This window comes from Rhinolophus sinicus, linkage group LG02, assembly GCF_036562045.2.
Source record: "Rhinolophus sinicus isolate RSC01 linkage group LG02, ASM3656204v1, whole genome shotgun sequence".
Taxonomy (NCBI): domain Eukaryota; kingdom Metazoa; phylum Chordata; class Mammalia; order Chiroptera; family Rhinolophidae; genus Rhinolophus; species Rhinolophus sinicus.
In genome coordinates this window covers 151,156,440-151,173,900 of record NC_133752.1, presented here as the reverse complement: position 1 = coordinate 151,173,900, position 17,461 = coordinate 151,156,440, and the positions used below count along the sequence as shown (strand labels likewise).

Sequence of the window (17,461 nt, the reverse complement as noted above, 5' to 3'; positions counted from 1 at the left end):
GCCACTTGTTTCAGTAGAGTTAAGTTCAATCTCCTATTGCAACAGTATTAAAGTCTTTCCTGCCTGTTTAACTTTTCCTGGTGTAATTTTTCTTTGATAATGGAAATCTTTAGGTTCTGCACTTATTGTTTTTTCTTGATTACAGTGGTATCTCATTTCTTCCACCTCTCTAAGAAGTGCTTCTCACATGTCCCATGATATCTAGAGATTCACCAGTTTGGACTCAAAGGGTTAGAGCTTATAGAGTGAAGCTACTGCTTTAAATCATTTCAGAGGGTAATTTATGCGATGTAAAGATGTGGAAAGCGTAGAACATCTATTTGAGGGCATCCTAAATGATTTGCATTCATCTTATGGAAGTGGTACCAGAAAATAAAGAACAGGCTTATCCTCTTTTCTTGCCTATCTATTATGAAAGGGGCATGAGAAAGATGCAATTTTCAAAGGAAGAGAACAGCTGAGAATATAATACCCTCTTAAGAGGTGCTGGGTTTGGTTAAGGAGAGAAGCTAGAGGAAACCAGAGAGGTCAGGGTTGCAAATAGAAAGGCTTCTGCAATGGTGAAGGTAGGGTGGAAAGATATTCTTGAAAGTACAGGAAATGAAATGGATCCATTTAAGATGAGGAGGTAAGGTGGAATAGGATTGAGTTGCAGTGAAATGAAAGATGGTTGAGAAAAAGGAAGGCTGGAGGGAGTGGGGAGTTAATTTGAGGTATGAATAACGGAAGGAAACTGGTAGTCTGAGAAGCTTGGTAGAGGTACTTACTATTTGGATCTGAAGGCAAATACCAAGCAGTCATGTTACTTTGGAAACTAGAGGATTTAGGAGAAGGGGTTTGACACACTGTCCTCTCCCACCTGTCCTTCCCCAACAAAACACAAGTATAAATATAAATAGGATGCAGTGTTGGCAATTTAATGCCACAACAAATTCTACCTCAAGGACTAGTGGAGGTTAAAAAGCTGGAGTTCAGGCTGCTGATCTTTAGTGTTTCTTCTTTTCTCTAATTGACTTTTCTTAATATCAACACTGCTGCCTAATTATCTTTTTCTTACTTCTTTCCCTACTTTTCTCATATAGGAGCAGGGTGGAGGAGGGCATATTCAGGATATGAGAGTGGAATGTGAGAAAGAAAAATAGAATGAAATGAGAAGTTGAAAGAGGAAAAGGTTTACTCCAAAATGTGTATGCAAAACTCAAGCTGGGAATAATAGCTTGTCAAAGTACTACACAAATAAAATGGAGTTAAATGCACTTATGTATTTATCAGATTGTGTTGTGAAAACTTAGAAGAAATAAAAGCTTAGAAGCATCTCAAATTCTCCTGAGGAAGGTCCGAAGTAAAATAATGCTTGAAGTAAAGTCAAACAGATGAGCTTTAGACATGAATAGGATCTTCCAGGTGTGATGCGAGTACAAAGGACGCTATGAGTACGCTTCTTTCCCGGAGCCTTTCAGCATTGGTGAGTTCCCAACTGTCAGAGCTACAGGAAGGAGCTTCCCTTCCAGGAGCCTTCCAGCTAGACAGACTCCACCTGGGCCAGGCTGGTCTGTCCAGGGCCCTCACCATGGCCCCCTTCCTTTCCTTGTTTTGGAAACTGTAGATGATGGGTTTGCACATGGGGGCGGTGATGGTGTAGAGGAGGGAGAAAGGCGTGTCTTTTTCAGGGCTGTGCTGTGACACATGGGTGTGCTGTGGGGGTTCATGTAAGAGAACAGGGCCGAGGTAGAGCAAAAGCTGACCACAGTCAGATTGGAGGTGCAAGTAGAGAAGCGCTTCCCCTGAGCCGAGGAGAAGGGTCTGCTGAAGACAGAGGCCCAGATAAGGGCATAGGAGATGCCAGTGAGCACCATGGGGCTGAGCAGCACCATGATGGCATCAGCTAAGATCACCCTCAGACTAAAGTGGGGGTCTCCACAAGAGAGGGTGGTCACTGTGGGGACCTCACAGAAGAAGTTTTCTATGTGGTTGTCTCCACAGAATGGACCACGAAATGTCATGTAATCAGCCTGAAGACCCACCAGCCTCACACAGACCTGCTGGCTCATGATCTGGGCATAGTTAAGTTGGTGGCAGATAGCAGGATAACAGTCACAGGCCATAAAAGCCAAGAGGATGCACTCAGCCACACCCACACCAAACACCAGATACATCTGGGTCACGCAGGAGGCAAAGGAGAGAGTATGGTTCTTGACCACCAGGTGGATCAGCATCTGTGGGACGGTGGTGGTGCTGAAGCAGGTATCCAGGAAGCACAGGTGGCCAAGGAAGAAGTCCATGGGGCTGTGAAGCCTGGGGTCTGCCCAGGTGATGAAAATGATGAGGCCATGCATGCCGTGGCAAGGAATTAGGAAGAGGGCAAAGAGCAACGCCCAAGTGGAAAGGGAACTCTGCTCAAAGCCCACGAGGATAAACTGCCACTGTGCCCCCGTTCCTTCCGTCCACCAACCAGGGTCTGCTGGAAGAGGGAGGACAGGAAAGGCACAGACGAGGTGGCTGTGTATAGGGGCTACCTACTTGTATAAAACCAGATTGGGACTAAAGGAATGAGAAAGATAAGAGTTTCAGAAAACTCCATGTGAGTCAGCAGTGTCATGGGCACTGAAAATGTCAGGGCTGTTGTAAGCTGCAAAAGGTCAACCATATTATGAACCAAGGGAGAGTCTATTGTACTTTGTGTGGCACGGGCTGCACCTGAACTATTGTATCTAGTTCTTAGAGCTCTATTTTAAAGGATCATCCACCAAGGGGATTACGTTCAGGGACAAACATGGTAAAGTACCTAGGAATCATGTGACAAACTAGGACTAGAAAGAGGCTTCCACGTCATAATTTAGAAATGTAAGGGGCACAAGAATTGTTCAACATATGCAAATCCATCAATGTGATACATCACATAAACAAAATAAAGGACAAAAATCATATGATTATATCAATTGATGCAGAAAAAGCATTTGACAAGATACAACATCCATTTATGATAAAATAGGTATAGAAAGAAAATACCTTAACATAATAAAGGTCATATATGACAAACGCTCAGCTAATATCATAACTAGCGGTGAAAAACTGAAGCCCTTTGCTCTACGTTCAAGAACACGACAGGGCTGTCCCCTATCACCTCTGCTTTTCAACAGTGTTGGAAGTCCTCGCCAGAGCAATCAGACAAGAGAAAGAAATAAAAGGCACCCAATTGGGAATGAAGAAGTTAAATTGTCATTCTTTGCAGATGACATGATGCTATATATGGAAAACCCTAAAGACTCCACCAAAAAGCTATTAAAAACAATAAACGAATACAGTAAAGTTGCCGGCTACAAAATCAACATACAGAAGTCCACTGCATTCCTATATACTAACAATGAAATCTCAGAAAAAGAAATTTAAAAAAGCAATTCCTTTTGCAATTGCAACAAAAGGAATAAAATACCTAGGAATAAACTTAACCAAGGATGTGAAAGACCTATATGCTGAAAACAATAAGACACTTTTAAAAGAAATTGAAGAAGACACAAAGAAATGGAAAGACATTCCGTGCTCATGGAATGGAAGAATCGACATAGTTAAAATGGCCATATTACCCAAAGCAATATACAGATTTAATGCAATCCCCATCAAAATCCCAATGGCATTTTTAAAAGAAATAGAACAAAAAAATCATCAGATTTGTTTGGAACCACAAAAGACACTGAATAGCCAAAGCAATCCTAAGAAAAAAGAACAATGCTGGAGGTATCACACTCCCTGACTTTAGCTTGTACTACAGGGCTACAATAATCAAAACAGCATGGTATTGGCAGAAAAACAGACACACAGACCACTGGAATAGAATTGAGAACTCAGAAATAAAACCACATAAATATGGACTGATAATTTTTGACAAAGAAGCCAAAAACATACAATGTACAAAAGACAGCCTCTTCAATAAATGGTGCTGGCAGAATTGGAAAGCCACGTGCAAAGAATGAAACTAGACTGCTGTTTGTCACCGTGTACCAAAATTAATTCAAAATGGGTAAAAGACCTAAGCATAAGACCTGAAACAAGGGGCTAATATCCAAAATATACAAGGAACTCATGCAACTCAACAACAAAAAAACAACCCAATTGAAAAATGGGCAGAGGACCTGAAGAGACATTTCTCCAAAGAGGACATACAAATGGCAAATAGACATATGAAAAAATGCTCAAATCACTAATCATCAGAGAAATGCAAGTAAAAACCACAATGAAATATTACCTCACCCCAGTTAGAATGGCTGTCATCAACAAGACAAAAGTAGCAAGTGTTGGAGAGGCTGTGGAGAAAAAGGAACCCTCATACACTGTTGGTGGGAATGCAGATTGGTGCAGCCGCTATGGAAAGCAGTGTGGAGGTTCCTCAAAAAATTACGAATAGAATTACCATATGACCCAGCAATCCATCTCCTGGGTCTCTACCCAAAAAATCTGAAAACATTTATACATAAAGACAAGTGTGCTCCAATGTTCATTGCAGCTTTATTTACGGTGGCCAAGACATGGAAATGTCCTTCAATAGATGAATGGATAAAGAAGTTGTGGTATATATACACAATGGAATACTATTCAGCAGTAAGAAAAGATGATATAGGAACATTTGTGACAACATGGATGGATCTTGAGATTATAATGCTAAGTGAAATAAGTCAGAAAAAGTAGAGAACCATATGACTTCACTGATATGTGGTATATAAAACTGAAAACAACAAAAGAACAAGACAAACAAATGAAGGAACAAAAACTCATAGACATAGACAATAGGGGTTACCAGAGGGGAGGGGGGAGGGGGGCTCCAGAAAAAAGTAAGCAGGGTCTAATATATGGTAATGGAAAGAGAATTGACTCTGGGTGGTGAACACACTATGTGATACAGATAATGTATTACAGAATTGTCCACCTGAAATCTATGTAACTTTACTAACAATTGTCATCCCTAAACTTAGTTTAAAAATAATTTGTCTAACTTAAAATAATCATAATACATACCATATGTTAAGTATTGTTTGTTCTACATGGTTATAGGTAGTAAGATTTTTAAGCTTCAAAACAATACTATGGGACAGGTAGTCTTTCTTTTATTGTCATTTTACAGATACACAGAAAGGGTCAGTAATTTGCCCAATGTCACACAGTGAGTAAGTAGTGAAGGTTGAATGCAAATCTGCAGTCCAATTCCAGAAGCTGCATTCTCTACTACCCCCACAGCTTCTGGATTTTGGATGCCCTACAAGGACTAGTGAAAGCATTTGACAAATAAACTAAAGGAGTGGTGTGTTTGTGTGTGTTTAACAGATGGGTCTGCGAGGGGCACCTGATTTGTAGCATTTGCCAATTTCATGGTGTAAGTACTCCCACTGTGACCTATTTCAAGCTAGAAATGTGACACCATTAAACATGGAGTTAGGAAGGGCCCCATATTAGGTCACTATTATATGGTTTTCCAACCATACAAATACAATAGATGTAAATAACCTCGAGAGCATAGATAATAGTAAAACGTAGTGAAAAATCTTATGAAGTGATGAATTTTGAGTATTTATTACCTTTGTTTTGTAATATAATTTATTTAGTAGTAAGTTTATATAATTTGTTTATAATGGCTGTATTTAACAACCAATTCTTAACATTTCTGAAAATTCAACAGTTGGCTCTTTAGAGCTGGTACCAACCGGCTCAGCACACCACCAGAATAAAAAGGAAAGGGTAGAATTATCATTATTTGCAGAAGGTATTTCTAGGAGCAGGATGAATTTCTCCCTCTCTGTGTTTCTGCCTCAACCTTTAAGGAGGCCTGAATTTCTACCTAAACTTCTCCAATCAGGAGGAAATAATGTTACAGGAAACACTTCTGATACCACTGTTGATCTTCGCTCTAGAGATAACCTAAATATCCCTCAGTTAGGAACTGATTACATATATTATGTACAAACATAAAATGGGACAACCTTGTGGAAATCATGTCTTACCTCATTCTGTTGCTATAGCTGGAAATGGTCGGTTTCACTGCAATAGGTAAGAAAGACAATCTCATGGATCCCGAGGATGAGCTACCCCAGGGAGGACATCTGATGTTGGGGTCCCCTCTGGAAGAGAGAGTGCCCCTTTTAGTTTATATAATCCCTCACATGGAATCTCTCAAATCATTCCTGTGAATGTCTACTGTGAATAAAACTTCTTTACCTATTTACAGTAATTTATAGTTTCCAAAGCATATTCACATATATTGTTCCATTTAACTCTTACAAAAATCCTACGAAGTAGATACTATCTCTGTTTTACAGATGAGGAAATTGAGGCTCAGAGAGCTAAAGTAATCACCTAAGGTCATACAACTAGTAACTGAAAGTAATGAAACTTGGACCGGGCGGGCCTTTGAAGTCCTTACAATAAAACCAAGGTGCTAAACCAAGGTGCATAGGGCAGAGATGCCATTACTTCCTGTAGGTTATACTATTAATTAATGTCTCATTTAGTCAGGAACACACACACCACACGCACGTGCACACACACGTGTGTTATAATCCACATTTCATTATAGTTATATCCTCATTCTTTAAATTTAATCCATGGTAAAGAAAGATTTATTATGAGGGGGGAATCCCTTTGAGATTTGAATACATTCACTAATCATTTTTTCCTCAGGCTAAATATCCACAGCCCTATTACCATGCCTTGCTATCCTTATTTCCTCATTATCTTTAAAGTTTCCAGAAATAAGAAAAGAAACAACTAAAGAAGAAATTGATTGGAGACATGGAAGAAAGTATATAAGAACTAAATAAACACATACATTTTACATTTTAAAAAATTCAATATGTATAATGCCTCTGGTCAACAGGCTGACCAGATCATCCCTGAAACAAAAATTATATATCACAAAGGGGGTTGAATCAGAAGAACACTGTAAAAAGAGACTTAAGAGAAATATCCCTATTCAAATATGGTGACCAGCTGTTGTCCAACTTTTACAAGACAGAACCATAGGAAATGGAGGTTAAGTGCAACAAGAGTAAGAGCATTAGATTAGACAAAAGGAATACTTCACTAATTTTAATGAGGGATTTAAAAGCATGAAAGTGACTGACCGAGGTAGTAATGAAAAATCTTTTCTGAGGTCTTTGCACAAGGTCTTGTTTCAGCTCAAAATGGCCCCAAAGCAGAGTGGACTGGAGACTATGCTTCCTTCTGTTTGCTTTCTTGTTTAATAGCCTCAAGATACATCCCGCTCACTTAAATGGGAGACTGGGTGACCTCTTCCACTTCTCCCTCACTGATCTCCACATCCAATTAGCCTTTCATTGTCTCATTTCAACTTCCTCCTCCCCCTTTACACCCCTATATGCTAGTTACTATTTACCATACACAAATCCATTCATTTGTTCAGTTTTTATTTCAAGCCTCCTGTGCACACACTCTTCTTGCCTCCATGCTTTTACACGTGCTGGTTATTTTGTCTGTAATGTCCTTCACCCCTATTGGCATCTGGTGAATTCTTTCCCATCTTTTGTGATGCAGATCATATGCCACATCCTCAGCAAAGTTTTACCCAATAACCTAGAATTTCTTCCCCTTTCTTTTAGTGAGAATAGCTTAATTGTTTTTAGAAGTAAGCTCTTTCGATCCCATTATTTGCTCTTTGAGCCACAAGTGCTGTGGACAGTTTATACAAGGCCCCCAAAACAAATAGTAGAATTAAATTGGCTTTATAATAGACAATTCTTGGCAATAGACCAATACTGAGATATTTGACAGTTTTATCATTGATTGGCTAAGAAATACATACTAAATATAACTGATAGAAATAATCGATACAAAATACAACTGAAAATAGGTAAAACTGTATGTGGTAAGATTTAGGTCTACAAATTTTGACCTGGGAAAATGGGATTGGATAAAAATAATGCCCACAAAAGAAAACTCATAATAGCAGAAGCTATTATGGTAAAAATTGATTTGGATGGACAAAAGATTGATATAATAGAACTGTGTTGGTAAGTTAAACATAAATTAATTAATCCGGGTCAAAGTGATTTCAGTATTTTTATTCACATGACAAAATTGGAAATATTCTAAGCACTATACTAGAAAACTGATCAAGGAATTAATTTGAATTGATGGAATTAATTATTAGAAGTAATTTCATATCAAGAATCCATTGGTGTTGGTATAATTCTCATTTAAATGTTTGTATTCATTAACATAGAATCAATCCCGGGGTCAAAATAGTGAGGGAAACACAAAGGATCATAATAATGGGACAAAAATATCTACTAGTTCTAAAGCACAGAGTAAGCTTTTGATTAATAATTTTTGAACAAGTAAATAAATATTTAAACAGTGTGGTTTTTGTTGATCACTTTCTAACTAAATAACACACTAACTGAAATCTGCCTGAAATTCATACGTATTTATCAAATTCATTCATGTTCATCAAATTCGCAATATTTAATACATGACTAGATTGTTCAATCCTCTGATATATTTGCCACATTTTGTGTATTTCTTGTTTTCTATTTAGCTTTCTTTTTAGCATTTCAAGGAGTTTTAAATTCCAATTTATCTATGGACCTTTGTGCCTTAATTTCAAACAAACAAGCAGATTACATTCTATTAATCAGAAAATGAGAAACTCAATATAAGTTCATCATACAGAGAAAAAGGGACAATTGTTCCTTTAAAATTAGAAAAACCACCATCATAACATTTATTATTTCTTTATTTCATTATCCTTCTGCTTTCCCAGAAGAGGGAAACTTGAGGTCAAGGGAAGAGAACTGAAAAATGTAAATTAATCTCTTTCCTTTAGTTTGTTTTAAGGAAGCAACTAGATGCTTCACACCACAACCTAATTATAGTTGTATAAAATTCTGAATATATTTCAAAACCCACAGTAAAACAGGAAGAAGGTAGAATTTAATTTTGAATGAAAGGGAACTTCTGAGCCAAAGGTGATCAGTCGTTAGCCCTGTGGCCCATATAGAAAGATATGTTTTATTAAGCCTGCAGTCTTTCCTTGGAAGGATATCTCACATAAAAATCTAGAGTCTAGCTTCTCAGGGAAAAACAATCTAGACCTTGCTGCACTGTGCCTATTCTAATCAGTAACTAATTGGAGTTTTGTGGCGCTTTCCCTGTTTGAAAAAGCCTCAAATCCTTCCCAGTCCCAAGACTCCCAATTGTCACTTCATTGCATTATCTCTACGACCATTAGAGGGATTTGAGCTTCTGGGCTTTGTCTAAGTCATACAAGAAATCATGAAGAGAAAGAGATTTCACTGCATCAAATGGAAAACTTTGGTACAATCGAAAAAAGACACAAAGCTACCTTACTTGTTTTTAACAAGTAACTGATTAGAAATAGATACATATACAGAGGCAATGACATATTAAATTTATTAGGTAAAGAGCTCATCAAAAACACCAAGATTTTAAGAGATAAAAGGACAAGAACTCATATTTGTAGAAGTGGTCAAAGCATTCAAACTTCATTAGTAATCAAACAACAATTTTAAAACTATTAGATACCATTTCTTACCCATTAAATTAAAAAACAATTTTTTAAAATTATAACATCAGTGCTCATTAAATGGTACTCCATTCTTGGTTGTAAAGCAGTTTGGCAATATGTACGAAAAGCTTTAAAAATGTTCATTCCTTTTAACATAAGATCTCTTTAATAATACAGACCTTGGAGTCCAATTATCTGGATTCAAATACTGGTTTCTCCACTTACCAACTGTGTAAACTGAGGTGATTTAAATCAACATGCCTCAGTTTCCTCACCTCTAAGATGCAAATAATAATGATAGTATGATAGTACCTACATTCTTGGATCATTATAAGGATGAAATGAGTCATACTTGTGAAATTTTTGGAATAATGCTATATAAATTTGCTAAATGGGAATATATTCAACTATTTTTAAAATTTACTCTAAGAAATTAATTACCAATTGAGAAGGTGGGGATGGTTCTGGCTAAAAGAATCTTGAGATGTCTAAAAATATACATCTCAAAGGATTCAAACAGATTTCGAAGGGTTGAACTCATGTATAACTAACTAAAATCCATCAAATTTAATAATTCTTAGACATATGAACTTTAGGAAATCATATTCTGAGATGATTTCCTTAGATATTAAAATTAAGAGAAACAAAGACAGACCCCCTAAACAGATGAAAGAGAAAACTCTAAAAGAGCTGATATAATCTAATTACATACAAGATGTTACAAATTTAATAAATGTGAATTTTAGGTGAACCTGTCATTGTGAAAATTAATCATTAGGCTTACAGGAGGATTGGTTTTAGGATACTTTGTTTGTTCCCTTTAGGCCATGGTGAAATTAATATCTAAATGGCTTTGGAGAATTTTGTGGGAATTAAAAGGGATACTGCTATTAAATGCCTGGCTAGGTCTAACCTACATCTATTATGGGACAAGTTATATTGTCCTAGACTCATCAAAGACTGAGATTTATGTTCAACCATTTCTTTACCATGTAGTAGACAAATTTAACAATTTTTAAAATTGTAATATTTTCTATTATTTTATCTAGACATTTTTCAAAGTAAATGTGGTTTCTTTCCCTTTTTTCTCTCCTTGATTCTACCTTCTTATAGTTGGATCCACGGCAAAGTCTCCATATCTCTGTAATTGAGGGACCCTGAACTATACTTTATATCTACTGATGGTCTGACTGACATCTTGAGGGCGCTTGCTTGGCATGACAGATCTTTACCACAATGGATAAGACAGAAGCATAAGCTCTAGTCTGGCATCCACATGAGTGAGAGGCAGCACCAATAGCCTTACTTTAGGTCTTTATTTTCATCTATCTTCTTAATTCTAGATGGATCTCACATCCACTAATCCTCTCCATTAAAATACTTGATGGGTGTTCATAATCTTCCATCCATCCAGAGTCACAATCTAAACTATATATAAAGCAAAATTCAAATACATCTGAGAATACATTTCTCTTCCTGAAAATAGCCACCTCTAGAAGGGGGTTTAAATAATTTAGGGGGGAAAAGCCAACCCCCCCAAACTTCCTCCTTCCCTCTCAAACACCCTAAAAGATAGAGGGAAAACCAGATGAAATGGTGACCAGTTCATATACACATAGAATGATTAGTTCCTGATTATTAAGAGTTTAGCTATTTGTGTAAGATAGATTTGTAGGAAATTATGTAGAAGGACTTTGTGATTACTGAGGGCAAAGCTGAGCATTAGCTTGGCTCTTTTCAGCAGTCTTAGTGGTCATGGTTAATGTGAACTAACTACCCTGTCTCTAAAAATTGCACTAATTGTAAAAACAATCAGAAACACAAAGATAGGGAGATGAGATTGTCCCATCTGAAAGTCTTGGAAAGAACTGGACAGTTATCAGGTCAATGACATCAATAGTATTAAGAGGTAAAATAGATACTTTTTTGAGACCCAATAACCACATTTGAAATTCACATATATATGGCAGAAATGTAGAAAAATCTTAGGGTTTGGAATTTGATAAACTAGTACTTACATCTCAGCTTTACAACTTACTAATAGCATTTTGGGATAATGTCTCTGACTTGTCGATTAATGTAAAGATTGATAATGGAAATAATATACTTAATGTGACTGACAAACAGTAATTACTTAATACATGTTCATTAGCTTCTCCTTTACTTCTTTTCTCCCTTCTTCCTTTGTTTTTTTTCTCCCTTCTTTTCTTCTTTGCACCTCATATGTTAGAAGAGATCTTTTAAGGTCTTGAACCATATTCCACTGCCATGGAAAATTCCTGGGAGGAAACTATGGTTTTTAAAAAAATCACTTATCTGGATCAGAAAATTCTTTTGTATAGCAGATTAAACTCCTGTCCCATCTCTGACTCCTTGCCCCATTTCCTTTTAATTTTATTCATTCTATTGATCTTAGAGAAAATATGAAAAACTGAATCTTCATGTTACTGACCTTATTTTGTAACATATCACAAACTCTTTGAGACTCCTCAGCCATCTTTTTTTCAAAGGATAAAGAAAGAAAAATGCACAGATAAAATGGAAAACTATTCATGCAGGCAAATGGATTGAGAGAAAAGCACAAATGGGAAAGGAAGAAAAGAAATAAATTGTGAAGCAGATAAAAGAAAAAATGTGGATGAGAAAAAAACAAAAGATTATGTTAATTAGGGAAATGATGTAAAAGTTAGAAATAAGAAGAGCTTTTGAAAAACATAATAATCACAACAATCCCTCCCCTCTCTGTGACTTCCATGGTTTAGATTCTCTCATAAGCTCCTCACAACAACCTGTGAGGAAATTCGTGCTCTAAAAAGGCATCTCTAAGACGACTTTAAGATGGGGAAATGGAGCCTCAAGAAAGAGTAAGTGACCTTGTCAAGTAAGTGACTTGTCAAGTAGTAGCTAGAGAGGGATGGGGGCAAGACTCTAATTGTGGTCTTTTAGCATCCACAAAACCTCTGTGGATCGAGGCCACTTCATCATTAAAGTATTAAAGCCAAAATAAACTTTCTGACTCCTGGGACAGTGCCCTTTCTGCTCTTCATGCTGAAAGAAGATGGAAAAATGAGGAAAGGGGGGGATCTAGAGAGAGAGATGAAGGACATCATGAAGGCAGACAGAGACTAGAAAAAGAGGTGGGAAAACCTCCAGAAAGATGGAAAGCCAAATAGGAATAGACTGAGAAGCCCACAGAAGCATAATGACACATGCTCTTGGATGATATGGAACCAACCTCCCAATCTAGGGGTTTAGAACCCTCTCACTTCAACCAGGTGACTCTGAGAAGAATTGGTCTGTTCTCTGGGCTCAAAACCAGACCAGCCCTCTCATCTAAGCCATCTGCCCTTCAGCCAGAGCCATGAGGGCAGGTGGACAGTCTCAGAGAGCCTGACAGAAACATGGATGAAAGATACAGAGGAAAAAGCAATTAACTGGAGAGAGTTGGGAAAGCAGAGACATCAGCTAGATGTCTAGAGAGAAAGAAGCAGCAAGTGAGAGGTTAATGGAGTCAAGATCTGTGATATCGCATCCACGGCCACTGTGCAGAGCCCTGGTGTGATCTGAACAAAGTTGTTTGCTGATGGAGCCAGTGAGTGTTCATCTCCAATGGATGCCAACAGAGGCAGAGGCAGCTTTCCACACAGAAGTGAGCACATTTACTGACCTTCTCTATGGGCTTTGGCATGTACAGGTGAAGACATTGTCTGTGCTGATATCAGGCCCAGAATGGGGAGCAGGGAGTTCTGCTGTAAACCAGCTACTCATGGAGTATGAGCTCCTGATTCTCTACTCCTTCTGACTCTACTCTCCATGCTGTCTCCTTACTGTCTCCTCACACACACAACACACCAACACACACACACACACACACACACACACACACACACACAGCGTAGCAGGACATCCAACAGGTTCTCAACATCAGGGAGGTGGAAGCTGCCTCTCCCTGGTCACTGACTGGAAACTGACTGTAACAGATGAACAAGCCATTCTTGGTCTGCCAGAGTCTGACCAGGTCTCTGGAGTTTAAGCAGATCAGACCAGTTGTAGGATCCTCAGGGAGACTGGTCCCTTGGCAGAGGGTCCTGGACTTTCTGAGTTAGTTTGGACTGCTGTTTGGAAGAACTAAGGGTCAGGATGTTTCCTACCCCCTATGCCAGACAAAGAACCCCCATCCTCAGGTAGAACCAATCACCTTGACCCCCAACCCAAAGGGTTTAGGGAGATCCAGTCCAACATGAGATTCCAGGAAATATAAAGGGTAAGTAAGTAAGTTTTCTTTGGAAAAAATGTCTATTCAGAAAAATTCCTAAATTGAATCAACTATACAGTCATGTTCAAAATTTTCAGCTTGTCCCATACTCTTTTGTTTCTTTTTAAAGTTGGTTTAATATTATAGAATGAGAATCCAAACAAGACCCAGAACTTATAAGCCGCACAAGAAAGAGTGGGCCCAACAAGACTAATTCGGCGCACCTCTGCTGGCAGAGGGGAGTTCTAATTTTCTGTCCCGCCTTGTTCAGAGGGGCTTAGCAATTGCACAGGGCTGCAGCCACTGGAGCAGCATTTCAGTCTCTGCAGTGAGGTTTGCCAGGGACTTCCGGACTGGTAATGAGTTAGTGTACCACACATAAATCTCTATCCCCATTTGCATCTTCTCCTCAAACAATCTTTGATACCATGTGCCAAGGGACAGTCTATTTGGATGCCGAAAGCAGCCTTTCTTTAGGAACTGCAGGCGCTTAGGACATTAGTGCAACATGAGGAGAAACCAGAGAGAGAATGAGGCAAACGACAGCCTTCCTGCCAGGAGGTCAGGAGACTGTCATCTACAGAACAAGGTGAGAAACAGGGTCAGCCTCTTCTAGGAGTCTCTTTAGAGAAGGGCTGATATTTTGGAAATGATTTGTGAAATGAAGACAATAAACAGCTTCCAATCCAAATAGTATGGAGATAGCTTTGAATGTATCTCTCTAGCTTCGCATCAAGGTGAAGAGACATATTCTAACCTTTCCCCACATCCTTGGATTCATTCTTGAGGGAAATTACTTCCGTGGTGGTAAACAGACCTCTCTATAGGAATAACTCGGACCCTTAGTTCTTTAACCACAAATGAAGCCCTGAGTCTTTTGCTCACTTTTCACTAAGTCTGAGAGAGCAATATCAAACATATTGCGCCATCTGGAGGTATTAGTGTTAAAAAAACAACCCTCATCCACTTTTTTAGGGTGATCAAATTATTTAACAAGTAACTTGTGTGATGTGACAATTTTTCAAGCTGAGTGTAGTGGAGTATCTTGAAGGGAAAGAGCCTTCCTGAATTAAGATGATTAACTCCAAAAACTTTGATTTTTCTTTTAGAAATAGCATAGCTGTACAAGAAGGATGGCAAAACTTTGTCTTTACCACACTTTATGAAGTTCTTCTAACGGCGCTAGCTAAAGTTCAAGTCTGATGGATGGCTCAGCTCTGTTAATGATATTTAACAGATGGTAGAGAAGTATAATAACTAACATGCTACTACGCACAACTCACAGAAGTACATGCCTTTCTTTGGGAAATGATAAATAGAAGTTCTTAATTTTAACGTAGACATATTTAAGATTTTCTCTCTGTTTTTTCTTTTTTTTTTTTGGTTAGCATTTTTTTGTGTCTTAAGAAAAATTTCCCTAATCCAACATCATGCAAATATTCTCCAGTATTATGTCTAAAGCTTTATTGTTTTACCAATTAGATCTAAATTTAAATGAAAATTGTTTTTGTAATCTAGAACATCAAATAGGAGTCAGATGTCACTTTTTTCTGTATGAATAACTAGTTAACAAGTTAATTGGTAGTTAATAACCACCAACTGAAAAAATATCCTTTCCTCACTTCTTTGCAGCACCTTTGTTATAAATCTTGTGTCCATGGTGTGGATTTTATATGTGCACAATCATTTTGTCTGTTGGTAAAGATACTTTTTATTTTTTTTAATTTTTTAAAAAAATTTTATTTATTAAATTTTTGGGGTGACAATTGTTAGTAAAATTACATAGATTTCAGGTGTACAATTCTGTATTACATCATCTATAAATCCCATTGTGTGTTCACCACCCAGAGTCAGTTCTCCTTCCATCACCATATATTTGATCCCCCTTACCCTCATCTTCCACCCCCCACCCCCCTTACCCTCTGGTAACCACTAAACTATTGTCTGTGTCTATGAGTTTCTGTTTCTCATTTGTTTGTCTTGTTCTTTTGTTGTTTTTGGTTTATATACCACATACAGGGAAATCATATGGTTCTCTGCTTTTTCTGTCTGACTTATTTCGCTCAGCATTACACTCTCAAGATCCATCCATGTTGTCACAAATGTTCCTATATCATCTTTTCTTACTGCCGAATAGTATTCCATTGTGTATATATACCACAACTTCTTTATCCATTCATCTATCGAAGGACATTTTGGTTGTTTCCATGTCTTGGCCACCGTAAACAAAGCTGCAATGAACATTGGAGCACACTTGTCTTTATGTATAAATGTTTTCAGATTTTTGGGTAGATACCCAGGAGAGGGATTGCTGGGTCATATGGCAATTCTATTCATAATTTTTTGAGGAACCTCCACACTGCCTTCCATAACGGCTGCACCAGTCTGCCTTCCCACCAACAGTGTATGAGGGTTCCTTTTTCTCCACAGCCTCTCCAACACTTGTTACTATTTGTCTTGTTGATGATAGCCATTCTGACTGGGGTGAGGTGAGATCTCATTATGGTTTTGATTTGCATTTCTCTGATGATTAGTGATGTTGAGCATTTTCTCATATGTTTATTTGCCATTTGTATGTCCTCTTTGGAGAAATGTCTCTTCAAGTCCTCTGCCCATTTTTCAATTGGGTTGTTTGTTTAGAGCAATTTCTTAATCTTCAGGTGTCCAGACACTGTAAGACACATAAAGCCCCAGACCTTGGTGGTTCAGGCCGAGTCAGGAGTCCAGAGATAACATTATCTTAAAACAGACCAGACCCTGGGAAGCGATGTCAGCCCTCAGACCTACCTGACTGACTCCCCCTGTCCTTTGCTCTTCTTGTGTACCTATAAAACCTTCTGACCTGTCTAGGAACAGGGAGGTGGCCTTTGGACAGGCGTCCGCCATCCTCCCAGAATGCCGGCATTCTGAAGAAACCTGTTTTTCTTTCCACCAACCTTGTCTCTTGATTTTGAACATTTGCAAGTGGCAGGCAGCCGGAACTTAGCACGGCATCAGGACTGTCCATGTTGTTGGAGGCAGCAAGATTTCATTCTTTTTTATGGCTGAGTGGAACTGTTCTCATGAAAGTCTCCAATAATGTAGATGGCCTCTTATTTATCCGAGTTGTATTCAGTCTCTCAGCTGTTTCCTTTTTCTTTCTTGAAACAACAGACTCCTTCCTACCCCATATTCATTCACATTATTCTTGTTGTTGTTGTTATTATTATTATTATTTTAACAAAATCCTAGTCGTATTGAATACAGATTGTCATCAGCTGAAAAGACATTTTTTTCAGGCTTCCTTGCATATAGAGATGGTCATTTGACTAAGTCCTAGCCAGTGAGACAGATATAAGCAAAAGTCTCTGGATGGGGTTTCCTTTAAAAGGGGTAGGGGCTGACTCTGCTGGGTTTTGCCCCTTGCCCGTCCCACTCCCCTTTTTTATGCCTGGAATGTAGACCTCACCATTGGAATCCAGAAGCTCTTTTGCAACTATGAGATGACCTTGAGGATATTAACATACTATCATTTCTGCCTACATTCTATTAGTCAAAGAAAGTCACATAGTGAAGCCCAGATTCAATCAGCAGAACTGTATAGTCACATAAGAATAGATAGGGATTATTATCCTGTTACAAGAAGAAGGAAACTAGTATATTAAGTCAACCTATGTAATAGCTCATTCCAGAAA

The 17,461-nt window shown here is 38.2% G+C and overlaps 1 protein-coding gene across 1 annotated transcript; it reads right to left on the bottom strand.

The window, feature by feature from the left end:
- Positions 1-1,522: 1,522 nt before the first annotated feature.
- Positions 1,523-16,673, bottom strand: OR10AD1 (olfactory receptor family 10 subfamily AD member 1). The gene is given in 5 exon segments (XM_074324897.1): positions 1,523-1,560; positions 1,563-1,689; positions 1,692-2,417; positions 5,871-5,907; positions 16,630-16,673. Coding segments are annotated over 5 exon segments (972 nt in total).
- Between the last annotated feature and the right edge of the window lie 788 nt (positions 16,674-17,461).